Source organism: Hermetia illucens, chromosome 4, assembly GCF_905115235.1.
Source record: "Hermetia illucens chromosome 4, iHerIll2.2.curated.20191125, whole genome shotgun sequence".
In the NCBI taxonomy this organism is placed as follows: domain Eukaryota; kingdom Metazoa; phylum Arthropoda; class Insecta; order Diptera; family Stratiomyidae; genus Hermetia; species Hermetia illucens.
The window spans coordinates 72,856,879-72,879,545 of record NC_051852.1 but is presented as its reverse complement, the minus strand read 5'-3'; the positions used below and the strand labels follow the sequence as shown (position 1 = coordinate 72,879,545).

Sequence of the window (22,667 nt, the reverse complement as noted above, 5' to 3'; positions counted from 1 at the left end):
TCCAATAACATTCATAAATATGAAAAATCTAAACTTTTCCTACATACTTGATCATAATACTGATCTCGTAAAGACGTGATATGATGAGTTCCAATGTTGCGAATTTCTTTCAAATACTTAGCTTGCGAATTGTAACTGCTCTGGATCCATTCGACTTGCTGAGTGCAGTTTTCGCGGATTCGATTTACCTAAGAAGGGAAGATAATTATAAAATATTTAATGCTCTCATAATGCAGTAAAAGTACCTGTTGTGTGTAATTTTCACGTAATCGTTCCAGCTGCTGACTTTTGTAGTGCTCAATACTATCAAGCATAGCATATATTTGTCGGCCTCTAGGTGATGACTTTTCAGTGGAACAACATGAGCAACAAGTATTGCAAAATCTGTCACAAACTCCAAGTCTGCAAACAAAATTCATATAAGATGTCATTAAATACGAAACATTTCCAACTATTGTGTTGAAAGTATTCTGATATAGTTAGTGAACCTTGTAGATTAAGTAAGTAAGTAACAAGTTCCAGTTAAAAAAAAAAACGTCCACAACTTCCTTATATTTAAAAAAAAAAGTGGATCAGTTTCAGCCGGCTTAGGCCTGAACTTATAGGTTGTTAACATGAATATAATTTATACCCATGACGTGTTATGAATTATGTATAAGGGGGCAAACAACACGCAGTGGGCATTTCGGCCACGTTACTCCCAGGGCAGAGGCAGAGTAATAATCACGTGCGAATCCAATGCTAAACACATTGCCTCCTACAGTGCACTGTAGTGTATCGCTACCGTCTTGAAAAATTTGGCTTAAAAAACTTAAGATCCTGATCCAATTGGATTGTCGCGATTACGATTATCATTGTTATTAAGGGACATATGACAAAATATCAGAAACTCTGAGATACCAAGGACGATGACAAACACTAAACTCAACGACCATATAATATTTATGCGCCTAGATGAAGTGTCAGTGTCCGGATGGTTAGAGCACTAGACTGCCAGAACAGAAGATCGCGGTTCAAATCTCATTATTATACCATGACTGGACGTCCGTTACCAGCCGACTTTAAGCTCAAACACAACAGCCGAGTGACTGCGTGCGTGCGGAGTGAGAGAACTGTCAAATGAAGTTCATTACACGGACTTATATGAGGCAATATACAACAAGTCCGCACGCAACAAAGTTCAGAAAATTGAACTTTTGCGATGCGTGACAGATAAGTTTGTTGCTTTATTTGCAATATGGCGGCGCTTTTAGTTTTCGGCTGCTTCTTTTGAATATAATTAATTTGATTGAATTATTTGTGTTGCAAGTGCTAATTATTAATGTCTTTTGCATTAGTTCTCTCGCTTCCATTCATAAAAAATAAATTTAAACCGGAGTTATGTGCACTATTAGTGGCATTTAATTGTATGAATTTCATAACATACAATATAGGAAGATTCATACGCTAATTGTAGAAACTTGAAGATTATGTGCAATGCCACAATTTTGTGCGCGGACAATCGACCTGCGTGCATACTTCATTTTATGAAAATCATAAAATTAAATACAACTAAGAGTGCACATAACTCCGGCTTAAATTTATTTTTTATGAACGGAAGTGACGAGTGCAAGTGGCATTAATAATTAGTATTTGCAACACAAACACCGTTCTCAAAACGAATTCGATCAAATTATTTACATTAAAAAGTAACAGGCGAAAACAAAAAACGCCGCCATATTGCAAATGGTTGTAATCTGTTAAGGTGCGCTACCTTGCCGACGTGGGGCGAACTTTGCCGACCTGAAACCTTCATTGTACATTGAAGCTACGTGCAGTCCGCAGCTTCTCTCGTCCGCATTCCGCACGCATCGTAATTGTGTTTGGGCCTTTAGTTGTAAATATACCTGCGTCAAATCTGGGTAATAATCACGAGTGAGCGCAAAGTTATTCATCAAAGTTGATGCTTCTTGGTATATCGTTGGATTGTTGCGCTATCACTTGCTGCCGATAATAGTCAATATTAAATCCAGGAAGCATTGCTGCTCTATTGGTCCTATGTACTCGACGCCACATCTAGTGGAACATACAAGATTCGTTTATGTATCGTGAGATTTCCGTTAGTGCAACTGGGGTACATCAGCTCTATAGGCAGGACACTTATATGGGAAATGCTCCTTGGATTCAGGATGGACACGTATCATTTTGTCAATGGCAGAGTAGTTCAATCATGTATGTTGTCGCAAAGAAAAGCCTCACTTCTTGTTTTTATCCGAAAGTAGGGGTCTACTCCACAACCCTGTTGTTTTTTAGTCATCGCTGCAGAAGACTTCGGCATTCCCTAATACGCATTCGTCTGGTTTGCTCCAGTTTTCTTTGAACTTCAGGCTAACTTTGTATCTCTTACCAAACGGTTGTATGAATCAGGAGCATCACAAGAACTGAATTCGGTTTCTACTATGCCTTCCAATGCCCGCTGTTTCCCCACAGACCTCCACGAATTAATCTATGTGCTGCTCTAATTGCAGTGCTTCGAGTAGTTCATCTGGAGCTGTGTACGATGTCGTGCTCATGGTGCTGATAATGCCTAGACATACAGTTATTTGCAGTGAGGCTAGGTTCCATTGAAGACTGTTTTGTCTCAACATCAAGCTAAAATTATGCCCATGACAAATCCTGCATCGATACTGTACAAAGGAGAAAGAATTTTGGTAACGGCATATCGGCATTGGTGCTGCATATCGGCTCATGGCGGTAGACTGCTTAAGAAGCGGGACAAACACTACATTTACTCATTCTAAAATTATGGGGAGATGAAACATTTCCAAGGAATAGTAAATACTATGCTAGTTAAGATGTGATGGGAAATTTCCAGGATGAACTTGACGAGGTTAACGAGCAGATATCGGAATGGGACATATTTTGAGGGCTAGATCTCATCTAAGCGCACGTTCCTTCGGATTTTTGGGTTGGGTAGTTTCCAAAAATTAGTTCTGTTTCACTTCAAGTGTGTACATTTTGCCTCTTTACTCGTGCACTTTACAATTCACCACCCTTTACATGTAGCTAAATTTATATCACTCGCTGTATGCGTGGGATTTCATAGTTCCCATGAGTCCACCAAATTTCATTCGGATTGCTTTAGCCGTTTTGGAGAAAAGTGCATGTGACACACAGACAAATAGTGAATCGATTTTAATAAGGTTTTGTTTTACACAAAACCTTAAAAAACTAAGAAAGGAAAACTAAAGTGTCTCCGTGGAATCCGCCGTTCACTTTATGTGGCTATGGCGCCTTAGAGAGAAATAAATTTACGTGAAATGCGAAATGGTGACCTTCTATAGCTTTGTTAATAATAATTGGGTCGAATTCAAACTTTGCAAAACCATGTCTTATATTATCGCCTGTATCGCTCAGCAGGATAAAGCCTTATACACCTCGACGCTCATCCTGCCGAGAAAAAGAGGGAAATCTGATTTCCGACAGAATGGGCATATTAGAGCGATGGGTTGAGTACTTTGATGAGCTACTGAACAACCAGATCATCGGCAAGTTGGAGGTCCCGGCAACTGAAGACGACGGACAAATACTGCCACCACCAAGTTTAGGAGAAACAGTCCGTGCAATTCATCGGCTAAAAAAGTCGCCAGGAGCCGATGGAATTACAGCCGAATTGGTTAAATATGGAGGCGACCAATTACACCAAGTGGTTCATCAACTTGTGCTCAAGGTATGGGACAGCGAATCAATGCCTGACGATTGGCAACGAGGCATTATCTGTCTCACACATAAAAAGGGAGATATCACACAGTGCAGCAATTATAGAGGTATCACGTTGCTGAGTACCATCTATAAGATATTCTCCACTATTTTGCTAGGCCGGATAGCCACATATGCTCAGAACATCATTGGCCCATACCAAAGAGGCTTCACTCCAGGCAAATCAGCAACAGATCAGATTTTCTCTCTGCGGCAAGCGATGGAAAAACTGTTGGAATATGGATAACAGTTGCACCATCTGTTCATCGGCTTTAAAGCCGCCTATCATAGCATACCCAGGGTAAAACTGTACACGGCCATGAGAGAATTTGGTATCCCGACGAAATTAATAAGACTGACTAGGCTGACCCTAACCAATGTGCGAGGCCAGATAAAAGCAGCAGGATCACTCTCAAGACCATTCGACATCAACAACGGTCTACGACAAGGGGATGCGCTATCATGCGTCCTCTTTAACCTGGCCCTCGAGAAAGTGATCCGTGATGTTGAGGTAAATGCAAGAGGTACGATCCTCTTCAAGTCCACCCAACTACTGGCCTATGCTGACGATATCGACATCATGGGAAGAACCACCCGAGACGTACAAACTGCCTTCATCCAGATCGAGCAGGCGGCGCGATATCTTGGGCTGCACATCAATGAATGCAAAACAAAATATATGGTGGCAACGTCAGCACCGAAGACGAATCAACCAACAACATCAAACCGCACTGGTCAAACACGAAGAAGAATAAGGATAGGAGAATACAACTTTGAGACCGTTGACAATTTCTCCTATCTAGGGTCGAAAATCACAACCGATAACAACTACGATGATGAAATCCGCGCACGGTTGTTGTCAGCCAACAGAGGCTATTTCAGCTTACAAAGACTGTTCCGCTCGAAACGTCTCACCATAGGGTCAAAGCTCTTACTGTACAAGACTATGATCTTGCCAGTCATCATGTATTCCTCGGAAACTTGGGTTCTTAGCAAGAAAAATTGCGAACTCTTGGAGGCGTTCGAGAGAAGAATCCTCCGAAGAATTTTTGGCCCCCTACATGAGGATGGACGATTCCGTAGCCTACACAATGACGAAATCTATGAGCGATACCATGACCGTCCGGGATTTCATAGTTCCCATGAGTCCACCAATGGATGGACGATTCCGTAGCCTACACAATGACGAAATCTATGAGCGATACCATGACCGTCCGGGATTTCATAGTTCCCATGAGTCCACCAAATTTCATTCGGATTGCTTTAGCCGTTTTGGAGAAAAGTGCATGTGACACACAGACAGATAGTGAATCGATTTTAAAGGAAAACTAAAGTGTCTCCGTGGAATCCGCCGTTCATTTTATGTGGCTATGGCGCCTTAGAGAGAAATAAATTTACGTGAAATGCGAAATGGTGACCTTCTATGTCTTTCTCTATCAACTTCTATACTTGGGTCGAATTCAAACTTTGCAAAACCATGTCTTATATTATCGCCTATATCGCTACCAAATTTGGTACTTCAGGGGTGGAGTCAACGGGGTTCTCAGGTAAATTTCTAAAATATGGCAATGTACTATTATTAATTTTATTTGCGCATATATCGGAACGGGATATATTTTGAGCCCTAGATATATGAATGCACCATTTTACTCTTCCGCTATATGGGGACGCGAAATGATTTCACTCACTGCATGTCGAGGGACACACGGGCCACATGTTCTCACACATACATAATTATTTGTCCTAATTTCTGTATACCTTCTTTAAAGAAACAACCTCAGTGGAAAATTTCACAAGATGAAATGATCTTTGTTGGCTCCCAACCCTCAACTTTCTTGAATGCGTATTGCAAAATAGTACGCATTTCAATTTTATGACAAACAAATGTGGCGAAGAAAGAGTAGAAAAGTAGAAATTAGCGCAAATGACGAATTTCCTTGAAGATCAAGCCCATGAACCAATACATTCCGATTTCAACCTACATATTTCCATACTTTTGAAGCAATTTTCAGGTATTAAACCTCCAAATACATACCGCTGTAGTATTCGCCGTATTCCTTGCACTATGAGCGTTAACAACAGAAACCCAGTTGCAGCAAGTATTCCGCAGATAATGCTACCCATTTTCACTCTGTAGAAAACAATGGGATCTATGTATAACCTGAAATGAAAGGAAATAAATGCAAGATCATTTAAAAAATAAATTCACTATACCTTATATTAGCTGTCGCATTGCCCATTACATTGAAAGCATAACATGTATACAATCCGCTATCATTCCGTTGCACGTTGTGAACTTGCAACGATCCGTTCTCTAATAAGGACACTCCGCCTCTTAGTTTTTCCGGTAACATCCCACTCAAGTTCAATTCTTCACGTGTTTCATCACTAAGCAAGTCTTTTTCAATTCTCTCTTCGAACTTTTGAGGTGGAAGTAATTGAACCCGCTTATCTGGATCGGCACTGTGACGAAGAATCTCATTCGAGGGTGTAATCCATAGAATATCTGGTGGTGGATTTCCGGTAAACACGCATTCCAACGTGGCAGTTGACTTGAGCAAATGCATTTTACTATCAGATGACTTTATAATGACAGGCTTGATGCATTGCAGAATCTTGAGAACCGCTACTAAATCACCGGGATAGCCATAGCGGCATTTCAGAATGGAGAGATTATGCAGAAAAATTTCTCTGTCTAACGACATCTCAGATGATTGCTTCAACTTCTCTACAGTCGAGTCGAGCCAGTCCGAGATCCAGTACATGCGACAATCACATGCGTAGTCATTTTCAACTAAATTTACGAATAAGAGCTTCTTCAAATGTTTTAATTGCTCCGGAACATATGTCAACCTGTTCCTTGATATATCAAGCCATTTCAATTCAGTTAATTCGCCAATCTCTTTCGGAAGTTGACTGAAGCCATTGCCAGACAAATCCAATCTACGGATTGATGGGGTGCTCTTGAAAGTGCTAGACTCGATCTCTCTTAGACTTTTATTATCAGTCAAAGTCACATTTACTAAGTTTTTCAGAGTGGCTTTATTCACAGTTTCATTGTTGCGAGATATCCAATTTCCAATCGATTCGATTTCAGTCTCTTGAATGAGTAACTCAGTCAAACTGTGTTGATTGCTGAATATTCCGTTTGGCAAGCGTTTGAATAGATTCTGGCCCAAATTCAGTCGTTCCAGATTCACCAGTGGGTTAAATATAGTCGACGGTAAGACAGAAAGTCGATTCCCGAACAGATTCAGATCACGCAGATTGACCAGCGATTCAAAGGCATTCCGATCGATAGACATTAAATTATTGTGGGATAAATCCAAGAGGCTCAATTGCTTTAATCCAAAGAGAGCATGCTTTGATAGAGTTTCAATTTTGTTGTGATTCAAACGTAAAATACTAAGTCTTTTGTTTTCTTTGAAAAAATTATCCAGGAACGAAATTAAAGAATTATGTGATAGATCTAAGATTTCAACATTTTTTAAATTCTTAAATATTTGAAATGGGATAACAAATAGCTCATTCTGAGCCAGGTAAAGCTCTTTCAATCTCTCCAGACCCAAAAAAGCGCTTCTTGGAAGATCATTAATATGATTCTTAGATAAATTTAACTTAACTAACTCATTTAAACTATGAGTAATAAGTGCGTCGGCGCCAATTCGCTTTGGATCGTAACCAACCAAAGTTCGGATTTCATTTTCGCCTAAGTCTAATTCCTGGAGATTCGTTAGCATGCTAAAATCATCTAGTTGGCATTTTTTCAGCTGGTTACGTGACAATTTAAGTATTTTCAGCCGTACCAGTGGTTCAAATGTAGTGGCTTTCAAAACTGAGATCGAGTTTCCACTCAAATCTAGCATATGAAGACGTATAAATTTTCCACTGTAGTCTGCCAGCAGATCTAATTGACCGCTATCAACCATACTATTTCTCCATTCTAGGATCTCCGTTATGTTCGCTCCATGTATCACTAATTTTTTTGTAGGATCATTTTCGTTTCTATACAACCCGTCTAGGGAATACTCTGAGATTTCTTTATCCCTAAGAGTCCCTAATTTAAAATTAACTTGAGATAATGTTGTATTTATGCATGTGATTTTCAAGTTTCTGCTAGAATCAAACTGTACAGCATTGACGGCAGATGTCGCTAACGTAATGGTACATGATGGTACTGACATCAATGGGGTGTCCCTCTGCTGGAATTCGCCCCACGTCACCTTAGTACTTAGCAAAATCGATATCAAGAAAAACGTAAGTAGAGCTTCCATTTTTTCAAACTGATGCGATTAAAATAAGTAGCTCCCATCATCAGTCCATCGCATGTGCTGGCTAACTGCATCTCGTGCAACATTCTGCAAATAAAAATGGAAATCATATTTAATAACATTTTGAAATTATGGCAAAGAAAAAAATAAGTTGTAGATTGATTTCTGCATTTGCTGTCTACGGCGAAGCCACCTAGAAAGGAAATTACGGAAACTCTAAACCTGGGAGAAACTGGAAATTCGTCTAAAGCTGGCCCGTCTCTATTACTACCGCCCAAATCTACCCGCAAACGGAAAGAAAGGACCGGCAGAAGGGAACTTGAGCCACTAAGGAGGGAGGACTACAGGCTGAATCCTGCCTGTCAGAACCTTCTCCTTCACCCTTACCGGGAGGAGCGGAAGAAAGGGAAGCTGTTTACGTTGACGTTACTGGTTTAACGCCGGTATGTGGAAATGAGAAGGCCTCAAGCCAGTGGCAGAAAAGGCAATGCGAAGGAAGATGAAGTACCTTGGGAATGAGGACATGGACGTGGCTGTAATACTTGATGCGGTAATGTCCAGAGAAATCGGATGCACACTAGAAAACTCATTTTACGTGCCAAGCTATCTCTTGTGGATATTGAAGGATTATCTGAAAGACCGCTCCCTGCCCTATGAGATGCTAGAGGGCCAAAGGAGGATGAAAATTACGTCGGGAGTAGCACAGGGATCCATCCTAGGGGCGGAGCTCTGGAACGCTTCTTATGATAGTCTGCTGAGGCTCGATATGCTTGAAGAGTCGCGCCTGGTCGGTTATGCAGACGATGTTCCGGCACTTGTTGCCGGACGCACTTTTGAACAGGCACAAAGCAGACTTGGCATATTGATGCGACTGGTAAGCGGATGGTAACCGAAGTAGTAATCTTGACCAGAAGGAGAATCCCGACCCTGCGTCTCATATTGATCGGCGGTTTGACTATAGAGTCAACACCAGCGGTTAAACACCTTGGTTTAATGCTCGACTCGAAGATGAACTTCTTGGAGCAAATCAAAGCAGCAGCGGACAGGGCTACAGCTGAAGTCGTGGCCTTGAGTCGGCTAATGGCGAATGTCGGGGGCCCTATATCTACTAAGAAACGTCTCCTTATGGGAGCAACACAGTCGGTTCTGCTCTATGGCGCGGAGGTATGGGCTGATGCCCTTGACAAGGAGGTGCATTGTAAGCGCCTTGCTCAAGTGCAGAGGCGGAGAGCTTTGCGAGTGGCGTCTGCTTACCACACCGTCTCCGAACCGGCTGTGACGGTGATCACGGGAGTAATCCTCGCTGTCATCCTTGCCAAGAAGCGCAGTTATCTACCACCGTAAGGACAAGAGCCCGTGAAGAACGTAAACGCACCCTTACCGAGTGGTGACTTTCTTGGCAAAATGAGCCAAGGAGCAGATGGACTGCGCGGCTCATTGACAATTTAGACCCGTGGTTGAACCGAACGCACGGTGAGATTAACTACTTCCTTACCTAACTTCTAAGCGGGAATGGAGGTTTTCAGTCTTACCTGCACAGGATTGGGAAGGCGCAATCTCCTGATTGTGTGTTCTGCAATGGAGTGGCGGGCGACGCTGAACACACCTTTTTCTCTTGCGAGAGGTGGGACGGCTTTCGTCAGCAGCTTTATGCAGACACAGGAGAGCTCTCTCCAGGCCACATTGCCAGAGAGTTGCTGAAGAGCGCCGGCAGCTGGAATCGTATTGCGCATTATATTCGCAGTATTGGAAGAGTTATAGGGAGTACTGAATACAGTTCTTACAATGCCTTCTGATTCTCATCTATTTGGTAGAAGATATGAAGTTACCATCAAACTTCGAGAGAACTGGCAAATCCCAGAAGAACGCGTGGCGGAATATACGGAAGTCTTTTATACCAATGGCTCAAAAACGGAACAGGGCTCTGGAGCCGGGGTCTACTTCTGGAACAAAAACGAGAATTGAGCTTTTCCTTTGGGACAATATGCAACGGTTTTTCAAGCCGAAGTTTATGCAATCCTAAGGGTGTCAAACTATGTGCGTGACAAGCGGTTAAAGGGCAGGCGCACCGCAATCTGCAGTGAGAGTCACACTGCATTAAAGACGTTGAGTAGAATGCAGAAACCATTTGAACTCTATCTCTAGATTCAATACCGTGGAACTACTCCGGGTGCCTGGTCACTCTGGTGTAGAGGGAAATTAAATCTCGGATGCTTGCTACAAACGAGCATTCAATCTCCCCCATGCCAGGACCAGAACCAGCAATTGGAACATCAGTAGCATCGGCTAAGGCCGATGGGAATGAGAAAAGTGTAATGAGGAAGCGGAATTCACGAAGCATTTTCTATGTGAATGCCCCGTCTATGGACACATCAGATATTAAATTTTCGGTGCCGATGTTCTCCAGTTGCGACGGGTAGCATCACATCCAATAATGGAAATCCCGCGATATGTTAACGAATCCGGGATATTCCATTAGATGGGGGTGTCGAGTACAATGGGCCACCACGGCCTGAGTGTTCAGAAGCTATAGCTTCTCCCCCACCAAACACAGATAAACACACAAAATGCTTATAACGAATCGGAACAAAAACTGAATACCAAGGCACTTACAATAGGAAGCCAGTTAGAGACCTTAGTTTTGTTGGTGTTTACTTGCCTCTCTTTCCAAATCCAGAGCCAGTTGACCAAGGTCCATGACCCGACTTCGAGTTCTTTGACGAAAGATGTCATAATCCGTTGAACTCATCCACGACCTCCGAGCTAGACAGCACTAAAACCACCTATAACAAGAAGAAATACTATCGGCAACAATACTCCGCCAACCGTCAACATAAGTCGCTCTCTCTAATTGATAGTAATTTCTTCGGAATGTGCCTCCTGCGTAGAACACGTCGGATACACTCCCTGTTTATGCTGTCGAAAGGTTTCTCGAACTCGACGAAGAGCAGGTGAAGCGAAGATCTAAACTCCGAAATTCAAAGCGGAAACCAACTAGCTCTCTGCGGACTAAGCTTTCGAGATATTCTTTAATGCATTGCAGAATAATTTTAGCTATTCCCGTAAAGGCAACAGGAAGTACGTAAAAAACCTCCAATTATCGCATTCAAGACGGGTTCCCTTCTTCGGAATCTTAACGATCATTCCCCTCTTGCACTCTATAGGAAATGTCTCGAATTCCCAGCATTTCCACATAAGTAAAACTGACAGATCTGTAGTAACTGAAGGTGCAATGGTACTATGCGGGGAGCTCAGTGGTTTTACTTTATTTGAGTTCATTGATGGCCGAGATGATTTCCCTTCTGTTTACATGTACAGCCTGTTTCTGGGTGTCACGGTGATTATCCATTTCATCCACAAGAGGCAGAACTTCACCGATCGGTTAAGAACCATGGTAAAGTGTTCCTTCCAGCTGCTCGTCATCGGGGATTCACATGACCATCAAAAAGTTTGCGACCGCATGCAGTCTTTTTTAATACGGTATACACTTCTGAAATCATTGCATGACATGACGCTTTTCTGACCAGCGCAATAACAAATTGCTTTCTGTCACGGTCCGCATTACGGTATCGGAATTCGAGTACGTCGTGCCCGCCATCACTCGTAGCGATCAATAGAACCCCTTCCATTGACCGATGCCGCAATTAGCCAGATCATGTAGCGCCTCTTCGAGACGAGGCCGACTACCTGAATTGCACCCGAGAAAAGAGCAGTTTTGTTGGTGGCTCAATAATAATAATAATCGTTGGCGCAACAATCCATGTTGGATCAGGGCCTTGAAGTGTGTTAGAGCACTTCATTCAAGACCGTAACGGTACACTGCAGGAGGCAATGTGGTCAGCATTGCGCTCGCCCGAGATTATTACCCTGATTTGACTCAGGTACTCATTCACAGCTGAATCGGCTGGTATCCGACGTCAAATCACGATACAAATTCCACTGCCACCAGTGAGATTTGAACCGCGACCTTCCGTACGACAGCCTTGCGTTCTAACCACTCAACTATCCGGAGACTGGTGGCTCAATGCTCATCGATATTCTCAAGCGGATCAGCTTCTGACAGCACACTTTGCCTTAGGAGAATTCAAAAGCACAGTGTCATTAGTGTGGCAAGAAAGAGAAGAATTTGACAATGGCAGATGTATTTCCAAGCTCCAACTTCGCTGTTCATATTATATGATGATGACGTCATACACCACTTAGAGTGCAATACATTTACGTGAAATACAATTTTGACCTTCTATGCCTTTTGAGCTTCTATAAGGACCACTTTCAAGCAAATTGACCACGTGCTGATTGAACGCCGCCACCTCTCGGCCTTGATGAATGTCAGAAGACAATAGCCAATATAGACTCGGATCACTATCTCGTTGGGATAGTGCTCCGGGCTCGAATTACAACACCACCTGATTCCCTCGGACAATCAGATGAGAGAGAATACCGAAGCCATTCCCAACACAGCCCTCCGTAACACCTATAAGAGGGAAATGAATACCGCAATAACCGTAGCTAACAGATGTTCAGGAGTTGGAGCATCAACAAACGATTTTCACAACCACCTGAAGGGCATTATCCCAGATGCAAAAAAGTCGGAACGGCTAGTTCGACGATGGATGTAAGCTAGCAACGGAACGGAAGAATGCTGCATACTGAGTAATGTTGCATTTTCAAAGAATGCGGGCACGCGCGGAGACCTATAACGAACTCCGGCGAGCGAAGAAGCGACTTCACAGACGGAAAAAGGAAGCCTGGGAGAACCAACAGGTCTGTGAACACGCAAAGTGCAGGGAGCAACCGCATCAGGCGCGCAAAATTTACCAACGGGTCTGTAGGATGGAGCCTTATATACCTCGATTCTCATCCTGCGGAGACAAAGAAGGAAATTTGATTTCCGACAGAATGGGCATATTGGAGCGGTGGGTTGAGTATTTTGATGAACTGCTCAACAACCAAAATATCGGCGAATTGGAGGTCCCGCAAACTGAAGACGACAGAAAAATGCTGCCACTGCCAAGGATAGAAGAAACAGTCCGTATAATCTACCGGTTTAAAAACCATAAGTCACCAGGAGCCGATAGAATTACAGCCTAATTGCTTAAATATGGAGGCGACCAACTCCACCAGGCGGTTCATCAACTGATGCTCAAGGTGTGGGACAGCGAATTAATGTCTGTCGATTGGCAACGAGGCATTATCTATCCCATACAAGAAAAGGGAGATATCACATAGTGCAGCAATTATAGAGGTATCACGCTGCTGAGTACAATCTATAAGATATTTTCCGCTATCTTGCTAGGACGGATAGCTCCATACGCTCAGAATATCATTGGCCCATATCAAAGAGGCTTCAGTCCAGTCAGATCAGCAACAGATCAGATTTTCTCTCTGCGGCATGCAATGGAAAAACTGTATGGCCATCAGTTTCACCGTCTTTTCATCGACTTTAAAGCCGCCTATGACAGGATAGCCACTGTAAAACTGTACACGGCCATGAGAACATTCAGTATCCCGACGAAATTGATAAGACTATGCGAGGCCAGATAAAAGCAGGAGGATCACTCTCAAGACCATTCAACTTCAACAACCGTCTAAGTCAAGGGGATACCCTATAATGCATCCTCTTTAGCCTGGTCCTGAAGAAAATGATTCGCTATGCAGATGTGAATGCGAGAAGTACCATCCTCTTTAAGTTCACCCAACTACTGGCATACGCTCACGATATTAATATTATGGGAAGAATAACCCCAGATGAACAGTCTACCTTCAACGATCGAGCAGGGGTGCGAGATCTCCAGCTACACATTAATGAAAGCCAGACGAATTATATGGTGCCATCGTCAGCGCCAAAAGCCAAAGAACGAACAGCATTGATTCACTGATCAAACCAAAGCAATAAAAATAGGACAATAGAGACTATAGACTACAAATACGATACCACGACCGTCTGGTTGTGGATAAAATCTGGCTCAATAGTTTGCAGTGAGCGGGGCGTCATCTTATTCGTATGGGTGTAGATAATCCAGCCCGGAAAGCTTATAATGGCAATGAAGCGATGGCGTAGGTCAGGACGACAGACAGCTTTTAGGGATATCGAATTGGTAGACACCATTGCAGAAATAAGCAGCAGTTTCGGAAAGTACTAATGCAACCCTTCCATTTGATACCCCACCTGATCATATTTTGTGAAAACAAAATACACTTCCTTTTCACATGTATTGGGAGTACAAAACATTAAAAACAATCAAGGCTGCCACACACGCATAGTTCAGTTTAGGTTTTGACTTCACAGCGACTGTAAAGATGAACTGTTAAAAGTTGTCGGGTTTTATTTGAGTGAAATGAGCAGCTGAAACACCAAGCTCCACCAACTCTGTAATCCGTTTTTTACGGGCTAAACTTTCTATTGGACCAAATAGTACTGCCTTTTGTGAAGAACACTATTTAATAAGTTTCGGGTATCCTTTTCCTATTATATCCATATTCACAAATGAAGTTAAACGCCTTAGATTTTCCCCACTGTGAGGGAAGCTGATTTCGGTTTAACATGGAAATTCTTATTGTTATCAACGAATGATATTGTTAAAAAAAATTTCAGCTTTAGATATATACCTGATATTACCTATCCATTTTGCAAACATTACAAAACTTGATCTCTATACATATCCACACCACTAACTTTCCGCTTTCATCAATAATAAAATTTCAAACTTTAACAAATTCCAAAGTATATAAAGTCGTCATTAATATATCGATATGTTGCCATCCTCATTCTCTACACTATAATCAATTATAGCTTTTTGTTCATAAGACGTAATTTACTTTTAATTAAGCGATATCTATCCAAACAACCATATTTCATATTCATCGACAATTTGAATATGTTCTTTGACTCTCGATTTATATTATAGATATATATATACATATCATAGAAACACACGACCAAAATGGCACATTGAGCTGAACGCACATTTATGTTAGTAGTGGCGAATACTGTTTCGGACATTTAAAACGGATCTTCCAGCTTTCGCATACGATATGCTACGCTTAAACAATAAATGTTGAAGAATTCTTCCAAACAAAATGAAGAAACTTAAGCATTTTTGAAACAGACTAACTTTTGAAGTAACAAAAAATTGTTTTCAATATATAATATAATATATTTATATTAACACGCCATCATGGTAGAAATTCTACAGGGTTCAATGCTGAGTTCCCTCATAAATCTACAATAGCATTCTCATCCTTCCCCTGCTAAAGTTATCATCGTCAACATCCTAAAGTTATTGAAGTGTACGCAATAAGATCATCGCCGCCATAAAAACGTGACTGTAGATGACCGAACAAGTGGATCAAAAGACACAGGTATGGAACAAAGAATAGCCTTAATATTTCGGTTGGTAGCGGTACCATCACTTTAAAACCGGAAGCTCAATTCCAAGGGTCATCTAAATTATGTCTACCGTAAGACTAACGCATCGCTAGGGTGGATGATATCCAACATCCAAAGAGCCATACAGCCTCAGATTATGTGTAGCTAGGGTGGTTCGTCCAACATTTTTACTGTATCTGTCCATTGAATTATGAACGCCAAGAAAATATGCAGTTTTAATTTCGAGTAGCAATAAAAACCAAAGTTTTCAACAAAAATCAATCAACAAAGTCATGTATTACTTTGCTATTGTGTAAGCCCAGAAGCTCCTTTAATTGAATATATTATAATTTATAATTATTGTTTTTATATCGAAGAACAATATTTTACCATATATTCGTAAATTACTTTAAATTTGTAACCATGAACTTTCATCGAATAGAACGTTCAGAAATAAACGTCGTAACAAGTTTTCAAATTGCTAGCGACAACGCGATTATCCCGGCGAAAACACCTGCTCATTGAGTGCCGCGCTCCCGATTAGGTGTAGGTAAGCTCCGATGACAGTCAAGATTCCTTGAAAAATTTATTAGAACTGGCGTGAAATCCAATTCCCAACCTTTCAATCGATTTATTTTGTTTGCAAGAAGCGTGACACCATCCCGAATATCTGACACGTGCACCATTCAAGAATTTAATCATGATTGGGGGCGGGGATCTTTCGCGAGAAGGGACCCGAGAAATCGAGCCTAGACTAAGCCATAAGAGTTTAATACATTCCACTGGCAACTTAACAGCCCGAAATATGACTATGACGGTTACCTGGGTGCTTTAAGGTGGCGATGAGGCAGACGGGGCAGCAACCCTGTTGGCTGAGTCAACACCAAAGTGCCTAAAAGGAAACCTCCACGAGCTGCCACCGGGAAACGCTGTATTCACTATGGTTTGCTGGCCGTGATGCAGTAGGCGAATGTTCTGGCTGAGGCTGTTGGTAATATGTCAAGTGCTAGATTAATGCACTATTACGCTTGACATATTGAATTCATTTGGTTCTGTGAACACAAATTAAGTATTGATACGAACATGCTAGAAAAATAACGCGATTTAACTGAGTGATATATGAGGGTTTGAGGGAGAAAGGTGAGTTTTGACAAGGCTTGGGTATCGTTGTGTGTAACCACCAACACATGTGTGCATGCCACAACAACCTCCAATTGATTGGAGAACGCTTCACCAGTTTACCGGGAGACGGTATAAGCTGTTCAAGCTTGGAGGTGCATTTCGAATTCAGCCCCTAAAGGAATTGAACGGACGATTACACCGAGTTAGGAGGTTGAGCAATAGTCTAGGCATGCTTCGTATGCACTCAACGGTGAAGTTAGACTCGAGGTGGCTGTGGTGTTAAATAGGTCAACATGCTAGAATTCCACCCCCGGTGAGGGTCGCATAAGAGTACATAAGGGTTCCAGAAATCTTTCATCTGCCAGAAACACGTCGTCTCTTCTGAGGAAAAATTTGGCCGAATAACATAGGAATTCCCATGGAACGTGCAGAAATCACAAGGTCTTTGTTATTGTTGCCGGGGTGACCGCACATCAAAGCAGGGTACTCCAGGAAGCCGCACCGGATTCAGCTGAAACTTCGCTGGACTCTGTTGCATTTACCCTCGGACAAAGGAATAAATGCAAAAGCGACGGTTTTTAAGGTTTTGTTTTAACTAAAGCCTTATTCAAATTGATATGATATCTGTCTGCCATACGAAATTTAGGCCTCAAAATACATCCCTTGCCGATATCTGTTTAAGTAAAGTTAATAATAGTATATTATTGAAGGAATTTGAGGTATATGCGAATGCGAAAACGTGAAAAAGAAATTTCTCGCTAGTGATGTCGAAAAACGTCTACTTTCATCAATACCATTTAGGACACGAAACGAACTACTTTATATTACCTGAAATTTCATTGTTTTGGGTATATTTGGACTAAAGCGCTACTTAGCCCTTATAACTTTATTTGTAGGTTGTTTTGGCGCAAGAAAGATTTATGAACAATAAATAAGATATGTGCCCATAAACCAACCCTTGACAGCTTTTGCTTGTAATATGCTTTATATATACTTTCATTTTTAAGGTTTTGTGTAAAACAAAATCATATTAAAATCAGTTTACTGTCCGTCTGTCCATCACGCGCATATTACTTCGAGGTGGAAAGGTGGGAACTGTAAACGCGAACGCATACAGTGAATTACATCCTCTTACATCTAATTTAAGGGGGGCCCCATACATGCAAAAGGGCGATGTCAATTTTTTTTCACCAAATGTAGTCATGTGGGGTATCAAATGAAAGGTCTCGATTAGCACCTTCCGAAACCCGTGTTAGTTTGAAAATTTATTGCAAAGTGATCGAAAAGGATCATTTCTTTTACGGGCCCATTCTCAGAAACTACCCAACCGCTAAATCTGAAAAAAAAATCAAGAAGCAACCACTATATAGTGCCTAGGCTCCGAAATAGCCTCCATACCGATATTCTTTCAAATAAAGTTAATGCCAGTATATTATTATTATTCTTTGTAATTGGCTGCAATACCATCGTTAAGTTCATCTTAGCAGCACGAAATGCAGTAATATAGACTATAACATAGAGCATGAACCCACCAAGTTTGATGGAAATCACAATATTACTAACAAAGTTATAATAGGTCAAATTTGTCGCTCCTTTACAAATTCAAGACTATGAATGTCAATATCACCCGAAAGTGGATACTCCCACATAATATATGCATATATTACATGCTACGTACTAATGGGGCAAATACACACTCAAATGTCTTTATATAAGGAATACACATAACCTTTCATACCTGAAGCGCCCAGCTTCCGGTTTCTCGAATTGTTCTAAGCTTATTCTCATGTTTTTTATTAAAAAACTTTCTTTCTTTTTTTCGACTTGTCACAATCTCGGCAGATACCGAATTTTACCTAGCACAAGGCTCGGACGATCCTACCTACTTAAAACAGGAGGTGGCCGGTGGTAGGTTAATACGAGAGTCCGTCGGGAACTCCCCGCAACATCGAGCACGTATGCAGAATGATGTATTTCTACATCGTGTCAAGCAGACTGTATGAGACTCCCACGGCATCAAGGGAAGCCGCGAGCGATTTGGGTAAAATACCTGCAGCTAACAATATTATGGCAACTACCCTCTCGGGACGCTAAATTTCTTTTATTTGTCGAGCCAGTGGCGCATAGTGCGCCTTCTTTTCCACATATCTCCAATGATCAGGCGATGCTTGTATGCAAGCTTTTGTTAAATCACCTTACATACATCGGCACCATAACACTACAGACAGAAATGACGTGGTCCAACGTTTTTAACGCCAATATACTTTGGCATTTGATGGATAATTCCATCCGTCTCAACAAAGAGCTTCCCAATACACAGCCATCTGTTCGACAAATGTAAATCAACTAATGGTTGCTAGAGATAATTCACGTATTTACCGTGAATTACCTTCGCTCTTGGTCTGGCTTCACTCCACTCAGAGGATTGGAAGATTGATCCTTCAAGTTAAATGGAGTCAGTCCACACTCTGCCTTACGACCAGCCGCATGCAAGGGACTCGCGTGTATTTTGCTGTAAAAAAGCGCGCAGCGAATCGACTTGACGGTGATGTTGTGCCACGCGCTTGTCTCCGATATAGCGGGGCAATTTTATCCGCCCTACGGCAGAGTTTGAATCATACATTACGAATTTGGACATAGTAATCCGTATCCACCGCTAGACGTTTTCCAGATCGGTCTTAATCCACGACAATATTCCGATTGCATAAGCCAGTGAAAGGATAGTATAATTGTTTTATTTTTCCCGGAAGACGCGTTTTCAGTACCAGCTTCACACGTAGCAGATCGTCAACTCGAGAGGTTTCTTACTTTTATTGTTAGTTTATTGTTTCAGTATATTTTTTAAAATTATTATTTTTTTTTACTGTAGTTGATGCTTCTACCTTAGTAATGAATTATAATGAAACAATTCGGAGCGAAACCTTTTTTTTTATTTGAGAACTCTCTCTTCTCTTCCTCTTCTTTAGCCCGTAACACTCGTAAATTTTAGCGGTATCCTCCAGTCTTATGGCCAGGGCGGGAACCCCAAAGATCGCGCCTCAAGAACGTCTGAGACAGGAGAAGTATTGATTGACGATGCGATCCGTACCTTTCCTCACGATAGCGTCACTCGAGTCCGGAGTTATAAGGCTCCACGGCACACTTCTTTTTAAGAAGTTTTATAAAAGCAGTTCTGCTGGTCCCAAGCCCAGGTAAAGGAGGGGTTTGAGGCAACGTACTCTGTACTATCCTCAGTAAAACAAAAATAAAATGTTGAGATCAGGGAAAGAGATAAATAGAGTATAGTTGGGAGTTATTCCACTATGCTGCTAACTGATCTCTCTTGGTGACAAGTCCTGCGACAGGGCGACCAAGAAAATGCATACAATGTCGTTACAAACAAGATGATCGGATTGAGGCACAAGCCTCGGAGAAATGCTAGAGCGTCCACCTTAGTCGGCGCGGCAGGACGGGCCCCGGTCCTGTCGAGAAATGGGGAAGGGTTTTTCACGCATAGCCGACTTCAGGACGTCAGCAAGTTAGTCCGAACAAAACGAATACTCAGATCAGGCATTCGATAGAGCCAAATGGCGAAACCGATCACGACGAGCCGACCCCGCTTGTGAACGGGACAAAGGCTGAAGAAGATAAAAGCACTTCTTTTGTTTCATATAGTTCGTTTTAAGTGAAACTATTAAAAGGAAAAGTTTTATTTAAGAATTGCAGACACGTGTTTCGGACACAACATTTGTCCTTCTTCAATGCTGATTTTATAATGTAATTGTAATACTTAATATTTAAAAACCATTTACAGTTAACATGATTCACCGACTGATCATATACCCTCTTTCGGAATACGGCTTCAATAAGGAACGACAGTACTATTAAGAATGGGTATAATCCTCAGATTATTGAGAAGCTGATCGTAAGGAAATTCAAGCAACACAATATGCATGCCTATACAACACTATTTTCGAAAAATAAGGAAGTCACCACGAAGCGGATAAGTACCCGATATTCCTACCTATTCAACTGAAAGTTTCAGCTAGAAGTTGTAGGTTCACGTCGATCGTCTACCTTGCGGAATTTACTGGGAAAATCTAGAGCTCTTGCGTCATGCAAAACGAACGACAAACTTGAACCTTTGGGAAAGTTTAGAAATTTTGGAAGACGCGAAGCGAATATTAAACACGGATTCAGGTAACTGCTTCTCGAAACTAAAAAGAGTTGTCGTGGTAATAAGCAGTAATTAGTTTATAAATTTAAAATTAAAATAAAATTTAAAAATATTTAAATATTTAAATAATTACTGAAAAAGTATAAAAGAATCTTATAATTGCAATTGTTTTTAGTAACTTTGTACTGAAGAAGGGAGATATGTCGCTTTTAATCAATTTTACTGAGCCAAAGCAACAAAATTTTCAGAGTTACTTGAAATTTAACAATGCATTAGTGATTTTCGATATGTCCACCTTTGGCGCGAAGAATGGCCTTGAGAACACATGAAACCATCTGTGGTCCGCAAGTGGTTCTATGGTATTTTGCCCGCCTGGTTGACGCGTGCTTTGTTAGACGGTGCTGAGTCTTGTTAAAATGTCCACGGTCTACGGTCGAAATGTTTGTCTGCCCCATACTGCCTCCAACACGAGTTTCGCGATAGATCTTTGCATTTATCTTGACACTACGGTCCAAAAATACGAGCGGGGAGCGTCCATCAGCGGTTACGGTAGCCCACACCACCGCCATCGGTGCTGCTTGCTTTCTGGTGGCTGAAAGGTGTCAATTTTGGAAAGATCTCTCTGGCAAGAAACTCGGTCATTTTGTTTGTTCAAAAACTACTCAATCGTTAATGGCGCTTCATCGGAAAAAAAATAATTTCGGTAGTTCAGCCCGACGCAATTCCTTGGCTCGTTCCACTCTTACTATTTTCTGTTGCGGTGTAAGATTGTGTGCTTTTTAGAATTTCAAACGCTCCAGTTTAAGGTCATGAAATATTCTTGGCACACTTCGAGCAAAAATGTTAAGCTCAGTAGCCATTTTTCTGCCATTGTGACGTGGATTTAATTCAATTCGCTTCTTCACTTTCCGAACTATTTCTGACGATGTTGCTGATTTTTTCTAACCACCTCCATAGTGGTGGATACAAATGGATGGTTCAAGATACAAATTATTTATTAACGTACAACATGTAGGGCTCTAACAATCGCTACTTGTGATTTTCCAGCCAAATATAAAGCAATCACACCATCGCTTTGAATTCCATCACGGAAATTTTCTCTTCTCACTAAACGCAACTCGTTTAGCACATTTGTAAACAATAAAATGATCTGTCTGTCACCAGATACGCTTCTTGCCGTTAATGTATCGTTTTAGTGTGGATGTTGAAGATACATACGGCTCGATTTACTGTCTGTCTGTCTGTCCGTCACACGCATTTTGCTCGGTGGTGGTTATAGCGATTGGCACCAAATTTGGTTGAAAGGTGGGGACTGTGAACGCTCACGCATGCGGTGAATTACATCCTTTTACGTTGAATTTAAGGAGGGTCCCCATACATGAAAAAGGGAGGGGGTAGTGTAAATTTTTTTTTCATCAAATATAGTCATGTAGGGTATCAAATTAGGTTAGTACTTTCCGAAGCCGGTCTTAGTTTTGACATTTGTTGGAAAGGTGAGGAGTGCGGGGAGTTGAAAGTGATAATTTCTTTAAGGGGGGCATTCTCAGAAACTACCAAACCGAAAAATCTAAATCTCAGGAGGCTGGCACTATATAGTGCCTAGGCTCCGAAATACTTTCCATACCGATATCTGTTCAAATAAAGTTAATAATAGTACATTACTATAATTTTTAGTAATTGGCTGCTAACCCCCCCCCCCCCCAGGTTCATCCTAGCTCCACGAAATTTTGCAGTGATGAAGGCTATAATATGAACATGACCTTACTAAGTTTGGTGGAAATCACACTATTACTAACAAAGTTATAATATGTCAAAGTTGTTGCTTCTTTGAAAATTGAAGACTATGAATGTCACTATCATCCGAAAGAGGATACTCTCACGTAATATATAGGGATAAAATAGGCTCAGCAATAACAATATTAATTTGAAATTAATGTCCATGTTTTTTACAGTTAATATATAAATTAAGAAAAGAACTAGGTATTATTCCTTATACTGTACATGTTTTTAT

The 22,667-nt window shown here is 41.4% G+C and overlaps 1 protein-coding gene across 3 annotated transcripts in view; it reads right to left on the bottom strand.

The window, feature by feature from the left end:
* The window catches only part of LOC119655912 (immunoglobulin domain and leucine-rich repeat-containing protein 2), a 47,046-nt gene that overhangs the window by 11,661 nt on the left and 12,718 nt on the right, over positions 1–22,667 (bottom strand). For all 3 annotated transcript variants that reach the window (XM_038062074.1, XM_038062075.1, XM_038062076.1), the window contains exons 2-5: positions 5,953–8,096; positions 5,774–5,899; positions 246–402; positions 48–188 (exon numbers count right to left, since the gene is read on the bottom strand). In XM_038062074.1, the coding sequence (XP_037918002.1) occupies positions 48–188; positions 246–402; positions 5,774–5,899; positions 5,953–8,012 (2,484 nt within the window). In that variant the 5' untranslated portion in view covers positions 8,013–8,096. The remainder of the gene's footprint in view (positions 1–47; positions 189–245; positions 403–5,773; positions 5,900–5,952; positions 8,097–22,667) is intronic.